We start from the raw sequence: 25,981 nt of genomic DNA, 5'->3' as shown, positions 1-25,981 counted from the left end.
TGTATATATGTGTTGTGTTGTGTGTTTGTTTGTATGTATATATGTGTTGTGTGTTTGTTTGTATATATGTGTTGTGTGTTTGTATGTATGTATATATGTGTTGTGTGTTTGTATGTATGTATATATGTGTTGTGTGTTTGTTTGTATATATGTGTTGTGTGTTTGTTTGTATGTATATATGTGTTGTGTTGTGTGTTTGTTTGTATGTATATATGTGTTGTGTGTTTGTTTGTATATATGTGTTGTGTGTTTGTATGTATGTATATATGTGTTGTGTTGTGTGTTTGTATGTATATATGTGTTGTGTTGTGTGTTTGTTTGTATGTATATATGTGTTGTGTTGTGTGTTTGTATGTATATATGTGTTGTGTGTTTGTTTGTATGTATATATGTGTTGTGTTGTGTGTTTGTATGTATGTATATATGTGTTGTGTTGTGTGTTTGTATATATATATGTGTTGTGTTGTGTGTGTGTTTGTATGTATATATGTGTTGTGTTGTGTGTTTGTATGTATATATGTGTTGTGTTGTGTGTTTGTATGTATATATATATGTGTTGTGTTGTGTGTTTGTATATATATATGTGTTGTGTTGTGTGTGTGTTTGTATGTATATATGTGTTGTGTTGTGTGTTTGTATGTATGCTGGCTGCTGGAACACCTACATTTCCCTGCTGGGATGAATAAAGTATATCTTATCTTATTTATCTTATCTATGTGTGTGTGTGTGTGTGTGGGTGTACAGGTGTGTGTGGGAGTGTTTAGGAACATTTTTAATTTGTTTTTAATCTGTTTCTCTGTGAGATGCTTCACTCCCCTGTACTTCATCAATTTGCAAGAAACACAATCAGCGTTCTCGTATTCTCTTCTTCTGTGAGCACAGACGCATTACTCCCATTGAAAAACCCTCGTACATTATGCAGAGGATGTGCAGAGCCCGAGCCTATCAGAGAGCGGCTCCGCACATCCTTCTTCGGCGGTGTCGCGGTCGGCTCATCAGTAACGCTGACAGAGGAATTACTCAGGACTAAGTGGCTTGTCAGAGAGCGTCCTGCAGGACAGGGGGACAGGTGACTCTCCTCCCATTCAACTCCCTGCTCTGCCCCTCCTCTCTCTCTTTAGGCCTTGACCTTCAGCCGACCTGTGGAACGGCTGATGATGCCTCTGTCTAAAGGGGGGGGGAGCAGGTCCCCAGATGGTGGTGTTTGATCTGTGGATGGGGAGTCAGTACAGGGGAGGGGGAGGTGGGTGGGGTAAACAGCCGGGACACCTGACTATTAATCAAGGCAGGCAGCTCTGAGTGCTGTGAGAAACAGATTGCTGAAAAATGGATGAGGGGAGAAGAAGATTGGAGGACATGAGGGAGGAGCTCCAGGCTTTGAGAGCGAATCTGAGAATATTTATTCACATATTATAGTTTTAAAATGTCTTTGACTGGAGATATGTCTTATTATTCAGAATGAATTAAGGCTAAATGGTATTCATATATTTGCATAATTATGGGCGTGGCCGGGGCAGACTGACAGGTGGACGTGTTTTAGGCACACCTCTCCACCTTTCTACTTTCTACATTAAAAAGATCGTTACGTTGAGTCAGCATTTCCCATATCTTAGCTTAGCTTCATAACGACGCTTCAGAAACTAATGGCTGACATCACTGAGACTCCGTCCATGTATTACACAGTCTATGGTCTTAGCCCAGGACACTGGTAATAAAGAATTTGACGACGTCCTGGTCCTTGCTGTCTGCCTTTGGTCCTGTCATAGGTACATCATTGAGAAAGGGGCTAATGTTGTCCATCGTAGCACAAGAAAGCTTTAAAAGCCACAGCGTCATTGGAAGATGATTCCTTTTTGCTAATGCCATTTTAAAAGTGAGATGTTTTTTCAGATGGTCCGTCTGTAAGCTAACCCGAAAGTCCAATTCAGTTTGCTTTATGTATACACGTCTACCCTGCAGAAATCATCTGCCAATCAAACTGAGTGATGTGAACTTTGTCTCGTTTTCCACCACCTGCTAACCAACCAGTTAGCCTGGGTATCAGCTGTCTGCACAAAACAAGCAAGCAGAAGGTTGATAATGATGTCACAGCGTGGAGAAGGGAAATGTAATTACAAGCTCTAAAATATGCACACTGGGATTTAAAGTCAACACATGAACCTGACTTCCTGCTTTCACCTGTAATGTGTTTTCTTTTGACCACGCACTCCTCCTCGCTCTCCTCTGGCTTTTTGTTTCCACCGTGCCGTCCACACAACCACTTTTATCCAACACCCACACCAACCATTTAGCAGAGAGGCAGCCTGGACCTCTCTTTAACCCCCCACTAGCATACTCACACACACCCACACATAAACACATACACACTTCCCGTCTGTCCAGGACGTCTTGGCACCGGTGAGGGACAGCAGAGTGTGTGAGGGTGTGTGTGTGTGTGTGTGTGTGTGTGTGTGTGTGTGTGTCTGGCAGAGATCCCAGGGTAATGGCATCTCCTCCATGCCAAGGGTTCGAGGAACAAACAGACCATCTGTCTCCCTCCTGGGGCCCAGATGAGATCGACTTATTTAGATTGATGATTTCAGGGTTAAATGTTTCTCTTTTTTTTAAAGCTGATTTCATTTTTCTTTCTTGTCATGCAAAAGGAAGACTGTGGTAATGTTTTGTCTTTAATGTGTTCTACTCTCTCTCTCCCTATCGAAGATGAATTCATTCATTGCCAAGCTCCAATAAAAGGGATGTTTCAGATTTATTTAACCTACGGATAAATATGTAGGATTTTATGTGTAACATCCTCAGGGGAATAAACAGCTATTACTCGTTTTGGGTTTGGGAGAAAAAAAGCCCATTTTCACCACTGCAAGGCAATAATAAAAAATAAAAATCCTGTGGTTATGACTGTATTTTAGCACCCGTTCTCTGCAAAGAGAGATGTTGCTTAAAGTCAGTGCAAAGACCAGAGGTTTGTCTCTACCAGGGGTGTGTCAAGACTTTTTACTGGGGGGGCACTTTGGACACTGACGTATGCAGGGGTGGCATGACGTTTAATTCTATATTTATATCCTAAAATGATATGTACTTGTAAGTAAAGCAGAAGTCATCTTAGCCTGATTATTTAGGGACTCAGATGTGCAAAGTCACAGTTTAAAGTACTTTAGTAGTAGTACGATTGCACTGTTCACTCACCATGAGGTAAACATCATCCCCCCTCACTCGCTCATGTGAATTTACCTGAATATTTCCTGCTGCATTCTCACATCAGCTCACCTTGACTTCAAATTTTACCAGAGGGCTGGCAGGAAAAAGTCCAGGTGAAGTCAGGGTAAAAATGTCTGGACATTTTCAGGAGTTTTTGTGCATGTGTGAATACAGCTAACATCCCCAAATACCTGCAAAATCTACACTTTCATCTGTCTCAGCTGTTCTTATGTTAACTACCAACACACTAGATTAAGATGCTGAACATGGTGCTACTTTTCCTTCCTGCTTAACATCAAAAACCTGTTCATTAAAATGCTAAGTACAGCCTCAGAGAACCACCAGAGTACCTGTCATGTCTTTGTCATGTTTTCTAGAACCATTACAGCTCTGGGAAAAAAAATTGTCAACCCAGCTGCAATGTTTCTCTTTCCTGTTTCCTTTTTTAAGAGATGGACTCGAGTGTCCAATTACTGACAGGCTGGAAACTTAAGCCCACAGATCAACATCTGCAAGAGTGGATGTCGTATCTGTGATCAAAAGCAGTTACTAGCATTTGTTGTTTTGTTTGCTGTAAAACAAATGCACCACCATCACCGAGGGCATGTCGGCTCTCTGTGCAGAGTCTGATCAAAAGATACCGAAGCCTGCAGAGAAACTTCAACGTGCTGCTTGAAAGCTTCAAACGGCCTCCGAAGCATCAACACGTCGAGTTCCCAGCTGTTCCTTTTATTCCCGCATGATGTAAACGCAGAAGATGATGTACATTATAGGCCTCCAACTCCATGACTATACTTCCCCTCGATCCTCTCTTCTCATCTCCTCTCCTCTCCTGTACTCTCATCTCCTCTCCTCTCCTGTCCCCTCCACACCTATCATCTCCTCTCCTCTCCTATCATCTCCTCTCCTCTCGTCTCCTCTCCTGTCCCCTCCCCACCTATCATCTCCTCTCCTCTCGTCTCCTCTCCTGTCCCCTCCTCTCCACACCTATCATCTCCTCCTCCTCTCCTCTCCTATCATCTCCTCTCCTCTCGTCTCCACTCCTCTCCTCTCCTCTCCCCTCCTCTCCACACCTATCATCTCCTCCTCCTCTCCTCTCCTATCATCTCCTCTCCACTCCTCTCCTATCATCTCCTCTCCTCTCATCTCCTCTCCTCTCACTCAGCCTCCCGCTCCTCCATCTCTCCCTCTCCTCTCCACTCCTCTCCTCTCCACTCCACTCCTATTATCTCCTCTCCTATCATCTCCTCTCCTCTCACTCAGCCTCCTGCTCCTCCATCTCTCCCTCTCCTCTCACTCAGCCTCCTGCTCCTCCATCTCTCCCTCTCCTCTCACTCAGCCTCCTGCTCCTCCATCTCTCCCTCTCCTCTCCTCTCACTCAGCCTCCTGCTCCTCCATATCTCCCTCTCCTCTCCTCTCACTCAGCCTCCTGCTCCTCCATCTCTCCCTCTCCTCTCCTCTCCTATCCTCTCCTCTCCTCTCCTCTCCTCTCCTCTCCTCTCCTCTCCTCTCCTCTGCTCTCCTCTCCTCTCACTCAGCCTCCTGCTCCTCCATCTCTCCTTCTCTCTCTCTTTCATCCAGTCCTCACTCACTGTGATGTATCGAGGATTTAATTACGACTCTCAGCGATCGTTAATCATTGAGAACCCACAATCAATTCATGCCGGGGCCTCCTCGGCTCTCTCAGAGGCTGCGGTGACCTCAGGTGCTGCTTTCGCACCCAGGAGGGAAGTGTGCGCAGAAAGGATTTCATTAGCACGGGGAAGGACGCCGCTAACGACTGCTAATGGCCTCGCGCGCTCATTATCAGGGTGATCACGCCTCACAGATGCGGGTTTTTGCAGCATTCCCAACCTCTCCTCCACTCATAAAATCTAATCATCTGAGTCAACCGTGAACATATACTTCGTTTAAGAGCTTCATTCTTTCCCTGTAATTAAAATGAAGTGTTTTATCCAGGGTGGCCTGCATGGTGTTTGATGTGCAAATATTGATGCATTTTGATCATGAAAATATTTTAACGAGTTCCTTTTCAGCTGTGATGCAATGGAATTCAAATACACTGACTTAGACTAAGTTGAAGGTCTGAATGTAAGAGGAATATTTCTTATTTTATCTGTCTGGGAATTAAAATTTACTTTGCAGGTTTTGATTTTAAGGGCTGCAGGAAAACAGCCATTATGACTCCTTTAACAAGTCTATTCTCCACAAATAAACGATAACCATCTTCTCCTAATTTCAGCTCTCTGCAGCCTCTACACAAATCTGCTTCATGCCTTTTTCCAAACATGCACAAGTTTCTTGAAAATGTCAGGACAGGCTGCCTCTGAAATCTTTCCTGACTTGGCTGTTCACACATGATGCACAACATCGAAGGAGAATAAGGCGGGAGGGGTCGGTGGGAGGAGCGAGTAGTCTGCCCCTCCAATGTCAGGGTTCAACAGAGACTGATTATTAAGCACATGATTTGCTTTTTTAAATACCTGGAGGTTGGTGATTTGAAATGTGCCGTTGTCCATCAGGCTGATTCGACCATCGTTTCCCAGAATCCTCTGCCCGTCTTTCTCCCACTGGATGCTGGGAATGGGGTTTCCCATGATGTGGCAGTGTAACTGAGTGGTGGATCCAGGAGCTAACGTGTGATTGGTTGGTCCCTGGCGGATGATGGGCGGGACGCGATCTGATGGTGCTACAATGAAAAGAGAATGAAGTGAGTTGAGGTAGAAGGTCATAACTTTTCTTCCCCCTCGATGTCTTTCAAGAGTCAAACAGTCACTTGATCTTAAGCGTTTATGTAAAAACCTCCAGGATGTCACCATACAGAACAAGTTCTCCCTGAAGGATTCCTCTCTCAGGTCCTGCTCCAGTTCAACATGCAAATCGATGACATAGATTTTTCCCCGACAGGAATATGTTCCTACAGTCGCCTTCTGTCAGAGTAAAGGACAACCTAACAGAATATGGAGTAGTACCTCAATGGATACAGTGTTTAAAGGCACAGTATGGTATCTCTTAAAAAAAAATGACAGTCTTACACACAGGTCTTTGTAAGTGTTATTTATAAGACAAAAAACTTTCTAACTTTCTGGGAGATGCAGGGTTTCTGTAGTAAATGTTTTCTGAAGTTTCATAGTCAAAGACAAATCAGTATTTTGCACATTTTTTACTTTTTCATCAATATTAATTCAATTACCGGTAAACTGTTTCTTGAGTGAAAGGGGGGCTCTCAATCAAAACAATAACAAAAGACGACTTTGAGGCTGGCGGGGAATCATGGGAGTGATTCTCTCTGCTACAAACTCTGAGTTGACCGTAGTGAAGACGAACGGGTGAAAACCGACCTGAAGAAGAGCCTATGTTTACAGACGATGTATCGAAGTATAATTTACATGACGTTTTTATCAGCTTTCAGTAGCAGTTCCCGCTTCCTTATGTAGCAGCATTTGACGTAACATCCAGTGTTTCCACGGCAACGGCAAACATGTCGTGTCTGTCATGGCGGCCGCCACAGCAAGACACGTCCCGTTACAACTCTAAAATGACAGATTTCTCTGGCTTTGATAACTGTTGGAAATATTTGAGGAAATGTAATTACTCAACAAAAATATACATAACAGGTTTAGTCTATTTTTAATTAATTGAGATATTTTATTGTAATGAAAATCAACATATTGTACGTTTAAAATGAGTAAGACTTCTAAATAACAAACCCTATACTTTTGAGTAACCAGGTATCATTTAGATGAGGGGTTCTCAACTGGTCTGGCCTCAGGACCCACCACCAGCTACTCAATGAGAAATCATGTTCTGGTTGAAGAAAAATTAGTGCTGATGGATCTTTGGTAAAATACTGAGAGCTTGCCAGACACTTAAGTTGAAAGATGATGAGATGACTTCCTGAGATCAGTTTTTTAAAATCCAGGACATAATAAAGAGAACAGAAGAAATAGAGGAAGAAGAATAAATGATGTATGCTCGGCTTACTTCAGCTGCAACAACACTTGGCTTCACTTCAGGGAAATGGGACGTGGAATGAATGCTTTGACACAAATAAAAAAACATCCCTATTTGATGTGCAGCTGCAGCTTACGCCAACAAATTAAAGTGCAATCTTAAACGTAGACAGCGTGGGGTAAAGTGTTCTTTTTTAGCAGAGTTGTGTTGAGTTTAGAAGAAGCGGTATGAAATCCTGCACATTCATAAAATGGAAATGTAAAGGAGCTAAACCTAACCTTGGTCTCTCACAACGCATTCACCTTTCAATGACTGAGCAGAAATGAACACTTCACCTAACAACACATGCTGCTGCATACAAAGTAAGAGCAAACCCTCGTTAATATTCAGTGACATCATCAGCTCACTGAAAATATGTAAAGTCAAGTGAGGAGTTAAAATATTTAAAGCTGAACTAAATCCCTTGTTTGCTCCTTGAATGGGAGGATGTGGTGAGGGGAACACATGTAGCAGCAGGTTATTTTGCATAAAAAACGATCACCAGACCATCCCCTCTGGGTTTACATCAGATCTGGACTCCTGCTGTTCCATCGTTAGGGGAGGAGAATATTTTAATATCAGATGGATTTGAAGGATTTTTCTAATTTGTATCAGCGCATGTGTGTGTGGGTGAGAGGGCGGCGGTTTAATCAGCAGAATATTTTTATAATGGGGCACCAAGGGCCTGGTGGTTAGTGCGCTCGCCCCCATGTGTGGAGGCTGTGGTCCTCCAAGCGGGCGGCCCGGGTTCAATTCCGACCTGTGGCTACACTCTGCATATCATTCCTCATTATCTCTCTCTCTCTCTCACTCCCCGATTTCTGGCTCTATCCACTGTCCTATCTCTCTAATAAAGGCATAAAAAGCCAAAAGAAATCTTAAAAAATGAGTAATCAACCAGGAAGCAGAGTGTGTTTTATTACTTTTTTTTTGTATTTATAAGGGAAAGTATTATTTGTTCTTTTTTCTTTATACATAAAAATTATGATAACAGTGATTAAAATTAGGTGATAAGTGATAATAAAACCCCACAGGGGCAAATGTTAATGATATCCATTTCACTGATTAAAGTTCTAATAAGTGAACTATTTTCCTTTTACAAATGTCAACAACATTTGAATAATAATGTGTCAACATGTGCCAAATTATAACAGCTGGAGGCAAAAGTCAGACACATTTACACTGGGTGTTAACAGCATGTCAGACAGAAAATATGCCAGCAGTCACGTATTTCTTTAGTCCCCATAAATACTGCAGTTAAAGATTACTGTGTCTGTAACGTGATCATGTGATCAGAGAAAGGCTGCTGCAGAAACAAAGACAAACCAAATCCTCAGTCAAGCAGAAAATGAGCTGACTTTTATTTAGTCTGTGTAATCCTGAACTTGTTTTTTTTTTTTTTTCAAAGTTGCTGCTCATTGGTCACTGAGCAATGCAGGAGCAACAACATGGCAAGCTGTAAACTTTACAACCTGAGTCAATAAAGCCCCCCCCCAAAAAATAAAAAAAATCGTTTTTTTTATCGAGATCCAGATTATCGACAGCGATCTGCTCCTCTCCAGAACAAACAGAACTGGGAGTCAAACTAGTAACAACAATGTATAAAGTAGTTTGGAGTTCAGATCTGGAGCTCTTCTTTAGACAGAGCAGTCATGAAGCTGATCTGCTGCTCACACATTTCTAAAACCCTGTTTCCATTTCCTGTTCAGTTCGGTTTGGTTTGGTAAGTTAATGGTGTTTCCACTGTCAATTGTTGGAACTGGTACCAAAATAACCGATCCATATGGGTAGAGAGTCATTTCAAGGCTCTTTTTTTTTTTTGCGACTGTCATCAGCGTGTAGCCCCGCCCCATTGAAGACCTCAGAGGGGCTGTTCTCTGCATAACGTCCTCCGTTGTTGCTCTGCAAACCGTTTCATGCCATTTTTTTTTTTTTTTTTAATCTATATTGTGGTATCTATCTATTTTTTGTACATTTTTTTATTTTTATTTTTTTATTTAAAATGTGTACTGTGTTCACTTTTTGTTTGCAATCTTTGCTCTTTGCTGCTGTAACACCGTAAATTTCCCTGTTGTGGGAAAAATAAAGGATTATCTTATCTTATCTTCTTCTTCTTTGTCTTATTAATTAGCGAGCTACGCTCTGTCGCGTTGCTATGATGTCACTCTATTAAGTAGCTGACCGGCTATCGTCATGTTTTTTGCACGTGTTTAACACTCACCACTCTCCACCTCTAGCAGGGCTTTGGTCAGGATGCTGCCGGCCACGCTGATGGCCTGACAGATGTAGTAACCCGAGTCTTCCACCTGGACGTCTGAGATGGTCAGCTCGCCGCTCAGCGACACGGAGAAACGACCCGACTGAGACGGCTCCTGGATGGGGAACAGCAGGATCTGCAGAAGAGGAACATCACACTGCTTAGACTTTTTTTAATCATGATTTCAGACACACAGACATGTACTCCCATGCTTTAACTCAGAGGGCTGATATTTAAAGAGCCACTACGGCTCAGCTTCATAATAAAGGATGTTGTGTCGACGGCAGACAAGAGTGGATCCACTCGCAGCTTTATTAAGGGTCTGAAAACTCTCTTGAATATTCAAGGATAAAGCTTTTTGTTCACATGTTCAGCTGGAATAAAAAGATACTCTAGGTCACTTGAGAATAAAGAGGCAGGAGAAATGGAGGACAGCTGATAGCTGAAACTATTTAAATTCACACTAAAGAGGGGATGGGCCAGAGAGCACTGAACAATCCACTGTGGAAATATCAATGTGTGTGATTTAAGTTCAACGTTATAAATGTCCTGACACTCTGTCTCTATGTGCGTTTGAGAACGTCCTTGAACTGAATGTGCTCATAACAACATGTAGCATCAGGACAAAGAGGAGAGGAGATGAACAAATTCAAACTGTGGTTTACATGTAAAAAGCATCCAATAAAATCAACAGGTCAACACATTTTTGCAGCTTAAAAGTCAAAGTAATGCTTCCTGCTTTAAATGGATCTGGGTTATTGTTGGTAAACCTCTGTAGCTCGACTGCTGGATGTATTTGTTGCTGTAGTTTAACACAGCCTGCAAAATAAACAAGTTCCTACAGATGCAAAAGCAGCTCCATCCATTTCACCACCTCCTTCAGGACTTGAGTCTGGATTAATACGGCTCACTGTTCCATCGACTTGGTTGACCTTTGCCCAGTTTGATGACCTGTTCGCTCCATCAGGCATTATACTCACAGGACAGTCAGTGGGTACAGGGCAATTTAAAAAAAATCACACTTCCTGTACACTTACTCAGGGCAACAAAAAGTTGCCCCACTATGATTTCACTATGATTTTACACACAACGGTCTTGATGAAGTGTTTTTTTTTAAGGGGTTGATGGCAGGAAGGTCAAACATGGAAAATGCCAAGTGAAATAAAAATAAATTCCCAAAAAACGTTTAATACCATCCACAGACAATATGCCAAGTAAATACAAAGACAAAGTATTACCGTACAATTATCTAACAAATCTTCAACTTTTTGTGACCTTGAGTAAGTGTGCAGGTTTTTCTTTTATGGGCTCCAACTGTCAGCATTTCATTTTAGCACCTGTGCACCTGTCTCCTGTGTCTCAAGGCCAATTCTGAAATGTACTTACTCTGAAACTGATATCAAAACCTTCTTCATTTAAGCAAACTAAGTGGTGTGTCATTTTCTTCAATGGTTTATTTTTTGGGCGTTTATGCCTTCATACAAGACGGTGAAAAGAGTCAGAAACATGGTAGAGAGAGTGTTGAATGACATGTGGTAAAGGAGCCACAGGTCAGATTCAAACCCAGGCTGCAGGCTTGGGGGAGTATAGCCTCCGCACATGGGGCGCGCACTAACCACTAGGCTACCGGTGCCCCGACCTGGTTGTATTTTCGATCCCTTGTGTGTCCTTTAGCAGATGGAATAATTACATGTCATGCTACAATCACAAAAATCTTCCCTCATTGCAGTGAACAATCACTTCTCTTATCTGGATACATTCTGCAAACCATCCACTATTATCATATATGTCAAGTAGAGCTGTGATTCCTCACCACAGGAATGAAGAGCTGAAATTGGCCTGTTTGATACATTTATCCATGGGACTGTCACTAACATTACCTCTGTGATGTTTGACCCTTTTACAATGATACAGTTTCACCTGTAGCTTGAAAAGCAAACCACACTCTCCCGTTAAAATGATTCTAATTCTTCACTTTCTGATACAATTTCACCAAAGTGCTTTTCCTCACCGTTTATCCCTAATCTTCTCTCTTTTCCCGGAGTATGAGAAACGTTTCTTTCCTGGAGGTTATTCACACAAAAGGGAAGCCACTATTCACAACATGCTACCCCCATTCTTCCTCTCCTCCATGCTCTCTCCTCTTTATCTCCCTCCTTTGCCCTTGTTCTCCTTCTCCCACACACCTTCTCCAGGCCTCTTTTTTTTTTTTTTTCCACCCTCACTCTTCCCCCTCTAATCTGTACCTGGGAGCCATGCTACGGGCACCCACGCACTCTCATCAGGCCTTTCAGTGCATTCCAACAGGCTGGCGTGCTTATCATGCGCTCGCCGTTTTCTCACACACAAAACCCACACTGACAAAAACACACTTCTGAAGACACGTAGGCCTGAGCAGACTCACGCTTTGTGGATAATAACCTGTGTGGATGACGGGGAAAATGAGGTGTGCATGATTGTGTAGCTGTGTGTGTGTGTGTGTGTGTGTGTGTGTGTGTGTGTGTGTGTGTCACCCTGACACTGAACTACAGCAGTAACAGAAAAAGATGACAGTAAAGAACATGACAGAAATGAGGGATGGAGGCTCTCCTTAAAGCAAGAGTGGCATGTAAAGAAACTAGCTTAGCATTAAATTAGCAAGTGTATTTTTATGGCTCTTATATTATTGCTATTAATGTGTCATTATTTAATAATTAAAAATGTTAAATGGTCTCAAATCGCTTACAAAACAGCAACAAAAACGTCTCCTCCTTACTTTAACTCTCTCATCCAGGTCTACACTCCCTCCCGCCCACTACGCTCTGCCAATGAAAGGCGTCTGATCCAACCTTCACAACAGGGTCTGATGCTGACTTGACTCTTCTCCTCTGTCGCCCCCCGGTGGTGGAACAAGCTTTCAAACTCCATGTGATCTGCAGAGTCCCTCTGCACCTTTAATAAAAAGCTAAAGACCCAGCTCTTTCATGAATACCTACTAACTTAATGATGATGGTCTCCATATTATTGATGATGATGATGATGGTAATGACGATGTTTTTTGTTTGATAACGACGACTTATAAGATGGTTTCTATACTGATTAGAGCTCTCAAGAACTGCCCTCAATGTTGTGCTTTACCTCTGGTCACTTCCTGTCAGCACCTGTGTGTTCAATCAGACTCAAAGCTGATCGTTTGCTCTTACTGACATTGTTCCTTTTTTCTAGATCCTTGCTTGTGTTGTTCTTACTCTCTGATGTACGACGCTTTGGATAAAAGCGTCTGCTAAGTGAATTGTAGAATTGTAGAATTGTAGAAATAGTTGTTAGCACATTGTAATTGCACCAGTCACCTCCTCAGCTGCTGCATCATAACAGGCTGTAATGGCTTCAAAGTCATCTCTCAGGTTACATTTTTGACTGTCTTCAGTGTGTCCAGTAAAAGTGTTTGTTTTTGTTTCTGACAGGCTCAGACTGATTTCATTAGAGATCGTTTCTTCACTGCTGGCAGAAACAATCCCAAACCTTTTTTTTTTTTTTTTTTTAATTAACAGTAAGAAAATCAAAATCAGTTCAAAAAAAAAAAAAATTCCCAAGATGAAATACCAGAATAATGATTTAACTGCAGTGAGGAGAAACATGACCACAGTTGATCCACTATGCAGCATGCTTTGATTTATACAGTTTACTCCAGTGATGTGGTCTATGAGGATGTTTACACCTTGCATTAACATCCATCCTGGGTCATCTCATAACAAGTGCTTTTATGATGGGCATTTACACATTTCTTTAGCATTGTGTCTCAATTAAGTAATTGAGATCAATAATTAACTTCCCTGCCAAACATGCAAATAAGCTCCCTCCCTTTGAAAAGACTAAATGCATTGTGGGGACACCCAGTTGGATGCAGCAGTTAAGGGGGCGGTTCCTTAATGCTGCCAAGGACACATGAGCATTTACACCTCCAAACCAGTCTGGATCAATCTGGAGTGCCAGACCCTCTCTGTATGTGTTCTGAGCTGTCAGATCTCAAGCTGTCCTCAGGACACTTTGGGGTGTGTTCAGGCAGTAAGGCTACCCACTGGTTGTCAGACTCAGATCACCAAAGACAGACATCAACTCAAGTTGTAAAAACCTCTATTTGTAACCCTACCTGATTCCCCATTGCTTCACTATTCTAACTGTATCTTTGTGACAGTACAGAGAGTTTCTGTGACCAGTGGGAGCCCCCCTTAACCACCAGCCACTCACTTTTAAAAAAAAAAAACAGCGACTGTCAGACACAAATTGACCATGAAACTGTGATGGATGGCTCGGAGGGCAGAGATGACTGTCATCCTCTGTGCAGTGGGAGATCAGAGCTGACTTTAAAACATGTCACAGGGGGGCTCTCTTACCTGGCTGCCTTCTCTCTGCCAGAAGACGGCGGGCGGGGGGTTTCCTTTGGTTCCACAGAGGAAGGTCACGGTGCGACCTGGAGCTGTGATCTGGTCTCTCGGCCGAACTACGATCTGAGGGGGCACTGTGACACAGAGAGGAGAGGGAGACATGGTTATCAGAGCCCAATAGAAATGAAGTGTGTGTGTGTGTGTGTGTGTGTTGAGTGGTCTTCATACAGTGAGTGTGTGGCGGCTGTGGTGATGAGTGCAGTAATCCGTAACAGACCACCAATGATGACAAGACATAAGTGACATCTCTCTCTCTCTCACTCAGCATCTCCCTGTCTCCTTATCTCACTTTCTCACACACCTACACACATTCACACACATATACACACAAAACCTTATCTACACATACATTTAGGTAAACCAAAAAAAGACCTATTCATATCACTACTACCCCTTAAAAACATACAGTTTGTTTGAATCTGCGGACTATGAGTCGATCAGTTTGTCTGGAATCCTCAAACTCTTCCAATTGAATTTTGTTTTGAAAACTTGAAGAGATAATCTCACCATAAAGTGACGGTGTGAATCAACTTTTTTCATTAACATAGTTTGATTATTTCAAATACATAAATCCCCCAGCTGTTATTCAGCTGCTTCTTGCTTTTGTCATTTGCTTAACCACCTTCAATTACTCAGTCGAGGTTTAAAACCAATTACTGTTGATTTCCTGTAGAATAGAAAGTAGTAACACAGAGAGTCTAGACGTACAAGACTTCCTGCTGTCTTTAATTAATCATGCTTCTTTCTTAAGAAAATGATATGGAGCAATCAGTGTGGTCTCGGTGCATGTAGTGTAATCGCTTCATGCTCTTTTCACCAGTATGAAACTGTGAATACATCAAATGAAGAATTGATCTAAAGTATCATCTGCCATCCTTTAATGTCATGGCTAACCTCCTGAACCCCACTCAGTAACCAAAACTTCTGGAAGGCTGTCTATTTTTTTTTTAACTCTTATTTCAGCATATGCCTCAAATGCTTTTTTTCAGCTGCTGTCTTTTTAAGACTCCTATCTTTCTTCTGATTGGCCAGCTCTCTGGAAGCCTTGCAGGACAGAACAAAAAAAAAAATCCCGGTTTGATAACGGGGAACGATCACGAGCCGTTTAGATCACTCTTCAGACTTCTCCTGGGATAACTACAGCATACGTTTACCTCATGACCTGAAACTTTGCCCATGAGTTTCTCAAATGTGGATCTGCTTCATAGTTCAAGTTTTTCATAACTTTTTTTTTTTTAGACATAAACATTCAGAGCACATATAGACTGCTTTCAGAAATACAGTGTTATGTGGACTGCATTTAAATCTGCTGCAGCAGAAAACACAAATGTGTCTCCCTTAAGGGAAACACTGTGCACATTAATGCACGAGGAACACAAGTGTTCAGACTGAGCGAGGGTTTCTATTGGTTTAATCTCTGGTTGGCTCCTCAGAGCACTGTTTCTGCCAGGATGGGAGCCTTGAAAAAGACTGCTCTTGACCTTGAATCATTTGGCTTTGAATGATAAAACCTGCTATAGATGGTTATTGATTAAGCTATAGGCCATGATAATCAATCTCCTGTGTTTAGTGCTGAACCCTCAGGAAGCTGCATTCAGGGTCTGCGGGTCACCTTTCTGATCCCGGGCACCCGGCTAATCACAAGTCTTTGAACTGAGATTGAAGGAAGGAGGGATGTGTTTGTGACTCTACACACATACACACAAACACACAAACACACACACTGCTTTGATTTCTATTGATTCTGTAGCAGGTGACAGGCCTCCCCCCCCCCCACACAGAGGGGGGTCTGAATGCATAATGACGCCCTCCACCAGCAGCCCTAATTGATTTCTCATCTTCCCACCTGATCTCCAGCTCCTCTTTCATTCTCCGTCTCAATTAGCAGCGAGACAAACAGACAGAGAGAGAAAGAAAGACAGAGGGAGGAGAACCTTCCTAAAGAATGGAAACAGGAAAGCCCTGCAGAGAGAGCGACTGAAAGAGTCACAGTGAAAGAACAAAGAGATGAGTTACTATCCATGTGTTCTTTAATGCCAATTCAATTTGCACGAAGGAATCTGAATCTGGAAAGCAAATATTCTCTCTGCTCTGCTCTGAACGTGTACAACACACATTGATATACATTACAGGCTGTGGGTGTTTGTGTAAGGGTGCCCTTCTTGCTGTGTAATTCAATGTATGCAATGATATGCCTTTTTTCAAATTTGCTAGACTAATGTAGAAATATAACAACAGAAACAACAATGATGGAAGGATGTTCCCTTTTTAAGTCTTGGTTCTTTTCTTTTCAGATCATCTGTAACTGAGTTCAAACACAACATAACTCTGCCCCAAATTTGACCTCACCCATTGGCAGTTTGAGAAAAGTTTGCTGACACAAGTTAAATCAGAGGAGGCAATTTCTCTTTCTTTGTTGAGAGTGTAAGAAATGGATTCAGTGTTTTAACGAGGGGAAGGAAAGATAGAAGACTTGAGCTGCTCACAAATTCTCATCTGAAAAATCCTCTAACAATCATCTCTGAACATTGTTTGGACCATAGTCTGTTGGATATAGTCTCAGTGACGTCACCATTTGTTCCTGAAGAGGCATTATGAAGCTGAATGATGGCGGCAGCCATATTGGAAACGCTTTCTCAACCTAACTTTTGACCATTTTAGAAAACTATTGTATTAGTATTGTTATTGTATAGTGTTTCAGAGCGACTGTAATGACTAAATTTCCCCTCTGGGATGAATAAAGTGTTTCTGATTCTGATTATATATTCCTCCCTCTAGAACTTTAGATAATCTTTATTTTCTTCCATCCACCAACATCTCCACTCAAGGCCAGTCCTTCATCATTGTATCATCATAACCTTCATCTGTTTGTTTGTCTGTCTGAACTGTTCCTGAGTGTCTCTTTCTCATTGTCTTTAGTGTTACCTCATCTCTTGTTGTGTTATATCATCACTCATTTAAAAAAAGAAAAAAGAAAGAAACAGGCTAAGGCTGAAGCTGAGGTAGACCTTCAGGCCTACATGTTCACCTGTCACTCAACTCAGCCACGGCCCCTTGATATGCAAGTGTATGTAGAATTTAGGTTTAATATTACCTATATATATTATATATATTATGTGGATGAGATATAAAAATGGTGAGTCCTTGGATTTTGCAGCCAGCCTCAAGTGGACACTCGAGGAACTGCAGTTTTTTGCACTTGCTTTGGCTTCATTTTTCAACACCAGAGGTTGCAGCTTGGTGTGGTCTGGACTTGTGCTTTCACACATGTATACAGCTGGAGCTGTCCGTATGAGGCAGGCTGGGGGTTTCTTAAGGAGCAGGAGACGGAGGACTCTTCCTTTATGGATACTTTTTTTCTGTTTTTATCATCAGTAGAAAAACACGACTAAAAAAGTATGAACAGGAGACTTGGGCGAGTACAAAAAGAACAAAGCTGTGTGTCTCTGTGTCGGTGTGAATCACATCAACACACCCACCCACTCGCTGTGATTGGTTTCAGACTATTAACTGGTTTGTTTACAGATTGGCTCAATCAGACTTCATTGAAGGAGGGCTGAAGCGGTTAAACACTGTTTAATGTCTAGGCTTTCTGATTTGGACTTTTTCATTTCTCACCTGAAGCTCCTCCAAGTAATGTCAGAACATTTGAAGGTGTGCATATTTTGTGTGTGAAAAGGGGCTTAAGATAAACCGAGAGAGGTTTGTCAGGGAAACAGGTCTGCAGATGAAGGAGTAGAACGGAAATTCTCTCTGATGTGAAATGTCTGTGCGCGTGGTCTGGATTTAGAATCCCTGTCTAACCAAATCTGTAGGCCTCCTCTTTGGGAGTTGCTTGCTGTTATCGCTCACCTGAGATGAGCGTGCACGCTGAATTTCATGCCCATCATACACATTTTATCCCCCCGCCTTGGGGATTTACGCTTCCTTTTGCTGTCCTAATGTCTGCTTCCATCTCGAGGCCTCCTCACACAGCGGGGGGGGGGGGGGGGGGGGGCTCAATATGTCAGCCTCAGGAGGAATCACAGCTAAGGAGGCTGTGTGTGAACTGGACAGGGGTCATGTCCATGTTGACCCCTACTGACCCTAAAGGTCAAAGCCACACAAGAAAAAAAAGCTCCTCCGAGGTTAGGATGTCACTAACGGAGTGGCTTCTACTTCCTAGATAACTCCAGCGCTGATCAGTGATGAAACTGATGCAAGGCCTGAAATATCAAAGAAATGCGGTGTAATAGACCCCCGGCTTATGTAATGCATCTCCGGGGCTGGTGCACATTCAGCTGTGACAAACACACCGCAGAGAAGACACATCATCAGAACAAGGTGCCAAAGCAGGAAAATTGACAAAAAAACTTGTCAACACCTGAACATCTCCCCCGTCGAGCCTGTAACAACGACATCACTCTGACCCAAATACGGCGATGCTTGGAATATTCAGGCTATTAAAATGCCGTTTTTGGGCGCGCTACACAGCCCGTCTGGAGAATAACAATGTTTGATTTGAGGAGGCAAGTCGGCACATTGCCTGAGGCTGTAATAAATAATTAGCAATAATGGGTGCACTCGGCGCGACACTGAGCTTTAGATTTAGGGCAGGGAGGAACATTAGCATCCTCACATGGGACGGAAACAAGAGCAGCTCAAATATACATGAGGAAAGTCAGCGAACAATGCATGTCGCTCGTATAGCCGTTTTAATATTCTGAGCTGCCACTTGTAGGTATACGCGCTTTTTGAAGTGCAGTTAAATCTTTATCAATCACAGTAGCACCTTAAATTTCCCTGTTTTATAAAGTCTATAACCAGGTTCTGCAGAAATGACGGCACATAAACTGATAACTGCAGGGAGGTGACAGCGAGGTAAATTGGGAAACGTCTAAATAAAGAATGAAACTCTTGAGACAGGAATTCAAAGGAGCCAGGAGACTTCTTTTTATACGCTGGATATTGCCGGTTGCTGCAGAACACATAACAAGGCTAACATGCCAAGAGGGAGGCAGAAATAGTCGAGGACTGCGAGGGAAATTTCCACAGGGTTCACGATAAGAACTGTCAGACTCAAGGAGCAAAGTGAGAAGTGCCTGAAACTCTTAGAATGTCTTTCTGAGTGATGATGGGGATCAAATGTTCTCATGCAAAGGGAAGTCACAAGGTCAGTCCTTCATGTCTGAATTGGTCCAGTAGGTAAAGACTTCAAGGGTGAGGTTAGAAGAATTACTTAATGCAATCAGAGGAAGCATGATATCTGTTCCTCCATGGGGCTCTATGGCAGACAGGCTAATTGTAAACTAGCGTGCATTAGCTTGTTGTCTGCAGTGGGTCAGGCAGCCAGAGAAAGACTCAGAGAAATGTGTTTTCTTGAAGTAGGCTTTAAAAATGTTCAAGCCAAACAAGAGATCATCTTTTCAAACAGTTATCTGCATACGAAGGTGGAATCTGTCGGCACAGAACACGATTAGTTTCATTAGAATCATACTGCTTCTGTTTGAGGTCAGAGCTGCATTGATCACTTGTGTTAGAGCAAGCTTTGGTTTTAAACTGGAAAAGGGTCCATATGGAGAGAAACACTGGAGGAGTTCATTGGTGAATATTAAATCCTGGGACCAATCGTCTATCACCTGAGAATCAATCAGCTCTATAAAGAGATATGAGTGTACAGGTAGATATGAATCCAGATTAAGATGTCGTTTTCCAGTCTGATTGTAAACATGCCCATTAGACGGAAGAGGAAGTCTTGGCAGGATATCATATATACTAGTTATTTGAATGCACTTGAAGCTCCAAAATATTGGACGTTTCTGAAAGAGGAAAACATTTTCATCAGACTTTAGTTAATGGATATCAAGATTGGGAAAGACAAATGAGTTTCAATTGTGATGCTATTTTGTGCCAAAACTCATCTTCGATTCCTTGCCCCATTTAAAAAAATAAAAATAAATACTAGGACATTTGTCTTGTCCCAGCCCGGGATGGAATCTGTTTTCATAATGAAAACTAATTTGGCCAGATTATGAATCATCCTTTCATGCAAATGTATGAATCACTTCGGGGTTTAATAAAAATAAATTGGACCAACCCCAAAGTACATCGTTAGCAATAAAGAAAGACCAAAACCATTTTAAGCACCGGGCTGTAAACATGTGATTTCTGCTGTCAAAATTGACATTTTAATATGGGTGTTAATGGGACTTCCAAGGTATTTTGCAGCAAGCCCCTAGAGGACACTGGAGATACTGCAGTCTTTCGCACTTTCGCACTGGCTTCAGTTTTCAAGAATGGAGGTTGCTGCTTGGTTTCAAAGCTAATGCAAGAAGTAGTGCGCCCCCTACGTGCAAGGATGGAAAGATAGGTGTTGTGATGGGGGTGGTGCACGTTTTTTAGTAGTCTGATGAAGAGTTGTATATTTCATATGGTAGCAGGAAAATGGAGATCTGGACAAAATTTTCAGAACACCGATCCCTGGATAAGTTGTGGACTTTTAACTTCCTCTCCCCTGACTTAAAGCAAACCATGTTGCCAGATGCTGGTAATGCAGGTCATCTATGGTTCAGCAGTCGTCCCATATCCACTTTTTACTTCTGTTTCTGATCTGAGCTTGAATTGGGAGGGAACTCGATCAGTCAAAGACGCTCATAAACAAACTAAAGCAGACTACTGTCTCTACTGTCTCAGCCCCTCACCACATGCTGTGCTCCCTGTTCTTCGTCTGCTGTATGCAAACAGCATGTTTCTCAGTCACACACCCAAAGTAGACAAAGTGCTTACAAGCAAAGCATCTTACATCCTCCACTCCCCCATCTGCACTTGACAAGTGATTTGCTCCAACATACTGAAGCTATCACACACGGGGGGGGGGGGGGGGACACAAATACACACACACACCCACACGCACTCCCGGTAGGGGGTCCTGAGGGGCCTCGATCTGACAGGCAGCTGTCACAGTCCCACGCTGATGCAGACAGCGAGTTTCACAAACATACACTCGAGTAAACACACTCTCATGCTGCTGCAGTCTGGTATCCCCACCTCTCTTTCTCAGACTTTCTTTTAGTCACTGTTTCCTTCTAAAAGGACGATTGATGATGGTTCCCTGTGCATTATATTTCACAGCTGGATCATAACTTATCCATGCTTTTAATTAATTTGGAGATGGGACCCCTCTGCCCAGAACTCACTCCTACTTATCCAACATCCTTTTTCTGAATTGGCAGAGCTTTAAATAGACAGGGAGGGGGGGGGGGGGGATAAGTAATAAGAGGCAGCGCTTTCTTTCTTTCTTTGCCTTTACGATATCGAAGAAGCCTCAGGCGGGGACAAAGAAGTCAGTCCCTGCTGAAGGGGAAATGTAACAGCATAAAATCAGAAGGACGGTCATCCTGTCTCCTCTCTGCAGATACACTACAACTACACAGCCTACAGCAGTGACCCCCACAACCCCCCCTACCCCCAACCCCCACTGGGAGAGCTCTCGCTTGCCCCAGATTATTCACTGGACTTTGCATGTCTGATGTTTAAGTCCACACTACTATTTTAAACAAAAAGGTTTAAAAAGAAAAAGCTCTGCAGACACTTTTGTCTGTATTGTTGATCTGTATCTTTGCTTATGTTTTGCTATTTTGTCCGTTTTATTTATTTATTTATTTTTTGTCTTTGTTTATTTGTTCTCGCTTTAGTTGTCATGTCTATGTCATGTCTATATATTCTTGTTTCATTTTGTTCACCTTATCCCCAATAAAAATACAAAATTAAAGAAAAATTAAAGAAAAAGCTCTGAAGAAGAGTTTTTGTCAACACGTTATAATAACCATCATTAATAAACCATAAGTTGATACTTAATTTCCTCCAGTTAAAAGTTGTTTTTTTGTGTATTAACATTGTATACTAAGGATAATTCATGTTATAATTTACGTTATTTAGACTTTACTTTGTGTCCAATGTAATCATTAATTAATAACTAACATAGATAGACAATAGCGATCAAATTCTGATAACATAAGGTGACTTTTTTTTCTCTGAACTTTTTAACAATATGACGTTTAAAATATTGTATTAAATATCTGAATGAGATTCTGAGCATGGTGTGATGACTCTTTTGACTCTGAGTTTTGGTGATTTCTGAGGTGCTGAACCCAAGAGCTATATTCTTCAGTTTTATGTTAAATGGTAACTGGACTGGGGCACTGGTGGCACAGTGGTTAGAGCGAACACCCAACCTTCCAGTTGAGAGACGACGACTCACTCTACCCACTGAGCCACAGCCTCTCCACCTGTGCACTTGTCAACAACAGATACACACAAACACTACACTCTCTCCAAGCACACACTGCTTTTAAAAATCATTGTTCACGTCTTACCTAAACTGTTCCTGAAACCATCACTTACACTCTCCACTGCCTTTTTTTCATTTCTGTTGTTGTGACATTTGAAAAAGACAGAGTCTAAAAAAAAAAAAAACCCATGAGGAATTGCAACTCCTTTTCCCTAAATTACATGTTTGTCTTCCTCGAGTGTGGATGAAAGCTCACACACTGTAGCGGTGAAGAAACAACATTTTCACTGTGTCTACTTGTTTTGATTTGGTAATTCTCACTTCCACCACAAACACAAGAAGAAGCACTTAAAGTCGCTGACAGACGTTTGCCTGCTTCCCCACTGCTGAAGTGAAGAGGAAACCCTGTTAATTAACTATTAATATATGAGCACAGAGGCACAGATTTTCCAGAGATTAAATAGTCAGAGCATGCTTGATTTATGTTGGACTGCAGCACACATTCATTCTACAGTGTTTAGGATGTTTAGGGTTTTATCGCCTGTAGTTCTTTCTCATTACATGTTTTATGCATTCAGGAGTGTTTGTGCTCTGAATTAAGTCCCCCTGTTATTGATGGGAGCTTTTTCTTTGCAGTAATGAAGCTCGGCCTCGGTGTGCTGAAGCACGACCGGAAAATCAAAAGCTTCCTTCTCCCAGTAACTCCAGAGGTACTTAAATCCTAATTGATTATTCTCTGTTCCTAATTGAAGAAAAAAAAAACATTTTATTGGTTTTTCTTTTGCCTCCAAAATGGCGATCTTGAAGCCAGGAAGTGTCTGAGTCACCTCCCCAATACTGAAACACTGAACCCTCACAGACTTCAATGATGTCAGGTGTTCAATGCATGAGTGCATGATTCTTTAAAAATGAGAAATTGGAAACACTATATAAACATTATATGCCATTAAATACAGTAATCGAGAAAACAGTTAATCTCCAGTATGTAGCTGTGTGTCTTACATTACAGGGTTTATTGTAGCAAACTATCAAAAGTCAGAAAATATGTTTATGTTAATTCATATCTTTAATGACACACACTGCACGGGCTGGGATTTTTTTCTTTTTTATCTTATTAGATTGAAACATTTATTTCTGGGCTTTTTGCCTTTGTTGAATAGGATAGTGTGGAATGACATGGAGAACAAAGAAGTCGGACTTGAACCCGGTCGCCAACTTGAAGGACTATAGCCTCTGCACATGGGATTGGATTTTGACCAAAACTTAGGTTGAGGAAGCATTTTGATTGTGGCGACTGCCATTGTTAGGTTTCAGAATTCCCCTTCAGTAAGTGACCAATGGGTGACGTCGCTAGAAACTACATGCCATGTTTGATACAGTCATAGGACAACACTTAGAGAACCACTCACACAGTTAGCAGGAAGGCAGCTCACAGTCTGAGTCAGTGTGTGTGTGTGTGTGTGTGTGTGTGTGTGTGTGTGTGTGTGTGTGTGTGTGTGTGTGTGTGTGTGTTTGGAAAGGGATTCAGCCACTATCTCTAAAATGTGCTCACTCTCTCTCAGAGACACACACACACACACACACACACACACACACACTCTTACATGCATACAAAAATGGGATGAAATGGGATACTTACTGGATGGGCCGACTGTGATGGAGTGATGCGGAGAGGAATGGAAAAAGAAGAGAGGACAAATAAACAATGAATGAGGATGAGATGACGCGGGCATGATGATACTGGATGAAACATTTTGAACGAAGACTGAGAGAAAACTTTGGATCCTCTGAGCCACTCAGGTCTGTTTTAAATGTACTCATCACATGAATTAACTAGAAGTCAATTTCAGTTCAATGAAGTTTGCTGTTTAAATGGAGTGATCCCAAAGGAAGGCAGAGGAGTATCGATGAACTGAACGCTGACATGCAGGTGAATGTAAGAGGTTGTGCTCTGATTGATCTGTGGTTTTGTGTGATACAGTTTGTGTGTGTGTGTGAAGGTTTCCTATTATCTGTAATACAGCAGCTGCATGCACCGATCAATCTCCATTTGCCGTCACACATACCGCTGGGAATGACTGCTTCATTTTGCCGCAACAAGTGAAGAGCATGAATGCATGTGTGAGTGGGTATGTGTGAGTGTTTTTTGTTGTATCAGCCTCTGTGTATTTGTCATCGTTAGCGTGTGGATGGTTACAGAGAGCGAGCGAGTCAGCACACGTGTGTTGACAGATGTCAGAAGTGTCAGACTGGAGGGCCCGCTCACAAAATCAACTTTTCCAAAGTCAAACTCTAAATATTCCCTTTTATCATCACAAATGACAGATTTCAAAGCTTTCTGATCTCGTCTCTCTCTCTCTCTCTCTCTCGCTCTCTTTCTCTTTATTGCTCTCTCTCTCCAGAGGGATGACGAGCCAAGGCTTGAAAGCAACTTAAAATCGATTTTTCACTTCTCCGCTTCCAGTTTCAGTGAACAGCTTCAGTGTCTGCCTGTCTATCATTCTATTTACTGGACTTCTTATGGAAAAATATTTCCCTGCATACAACTTCTGGACAATGATGATAACATTGAAAATGTTTCTTTTAAAAGAAACAAATAGCTTAAATTATCTGCAAAAGCCACAAAATTAAATGAATCAAGGGAAAGACATGAGAGCAAACTGGTGAGTGAGATGTGTTGTGATGCATCGCAGCTAAAGTGTCCCATCTGTGCCAATCATTTACTCATGTATTCAGTGTTAAATGTTATGCAGAACTGCCTCTACTGTAGTTGGAATTAGAAAATAATTAATTTTCCTAACTTTCTTCGCCAACTGAAAATTGGTGAAAATACTGGTTCACTGAGGCACCTTTTTGATGTTCACATTATTCACACAAAGGGCCTGAGTCACAAAAGGATTGTGTGACTTTTGCACCTGCAAAACTCTCAAAAGAAAAGGTCTAATTCATAAAACACACACAAAGGGTAAAATGCTACCCTCACTGTGCTGCAGAGCAAACTCTGTCTCTGTGCTCCTGTGCTGTTTGCAGATATTTAAATGATCAATCTATGCTTTAATTTGGGGGGCAAATAGCCTCTCTAAGCAACTCATAGTCATTGCAAAAATGGCCTAATTCACAAACACTGCTGCAGTTAGAGCAGAAAAATGACTTGTCTTCTGAGAGTTAGCGATAACGACGCCGCATTATTTATAAGGGAAGTGATGCACAACTAGTCTATGGCCGTTAGCAGCTCCACACTTCATCCTCATGTGTGGAGACAATCTGGATTCTAGCTTGCTCCATCCAAGAGGAAGCTTTGTTTCAAACTGTGAAACTCATATCGCATTTTTTTTTTGAGTCTGGCCTCTTAGTAAGCTCCAAAAAGACATTGAGCTACATCAACATGACGGTGCAGCTCCGTGCAGAGTCTCTCCACGGTCTGTTGCAAAACAAAAGTAAAGTGCATGGATCTGGACAACTTTATGGGCGTGTTTGTGCTTGAATATCATTTGCACAATATGCTTAGTGAATTAGATCTTGAGAAGTGAGAAGGAGCAGACAGTGAGAGAAAATGATGCTCAGTTTTGATGCTATTTATGGCAACAATCCGTTCATAGTAAATTCACCACTTCATACTTTAATAATTATTCTATAAGAAGGCTTTTATTTGTTATTTATGTTATGAGTAAATCATTTTACTTGTTATAATTGTCAAAAAATAAACTATGACCGTGTGCAACAAGCTGGTCCTGTCAGAATCTGTAGCTGGTTTCTCAAGTACTTGAACGCAACGCTGTATTTGGCATTTTACTTGAAATTTTAATGCATGGGGTCTGCCTCCTGTGTGTGTGTGTGTGTGTG

General features: G+C 41.9%; 1 protein-coding gene across 5 annotated transcripts in view; it reads right to left on the bottom strand.

Moving 5' to 3' along the window:
- Nucleotides 1-25,981, bottom strand: part of robo3 (roundabout, axon guidance receptor, homolog 3 (Drosophila)) — a 194,282-nt gene that overhangs the window by 27,466 nt on the left and 140,835 nt on the right. For 3 of the 5 annotated variants that reach the window (XM_061056027.1, XM_061056028.1, XM_061056030.1), the window contains exons 7-10: nucleotides 23,778-23,789; nucleotides 13,819-13,943; nucleotides 9,410-9,581; nucleotides 5,679-5,884 (exon numbers count right to left, since the gene is read on the bottom strand). In XM_061056027.1, coding sequence (XP_060912010.1) covers nucleotides 5,679-5,884; nucleotides 9,410-9,581; nucleotides 13,819-13,943; nucleotides 23,778-23,789 — 515 coding nt within the window. The remainder of the gene's footprint in view (nucleotides 1-5,678; nucleotides 5,885-9,409; nucleotides 9,582-13,818; nucleotides 13,944-23,777; nucleotides 23,790-25,981) is intronic. The other 2 variants (XM_061056029.1, XM_061056031.1) reach the window with 1 other exon arrangement.

The sequence above is a fragment of the Labrus mixtus genome, chromosome 14 (assembly GCF_963584025.1).
Source record: "Labrus mixtus chromosome 14, fLabMix1.1, whole genome shotgun sequence".
NCBI classification, from domain to species: domain Eukaryota; kingdom Metazoa; phylum Chordata; class Actinopteri; order Labriformes; family Labridae; genus Labrus; species Labrus mixtus.
Note: the sequence above shows the minus strand (reverse complement) of the source record. Positions and strands in the feature narration are given on the sequence as shown.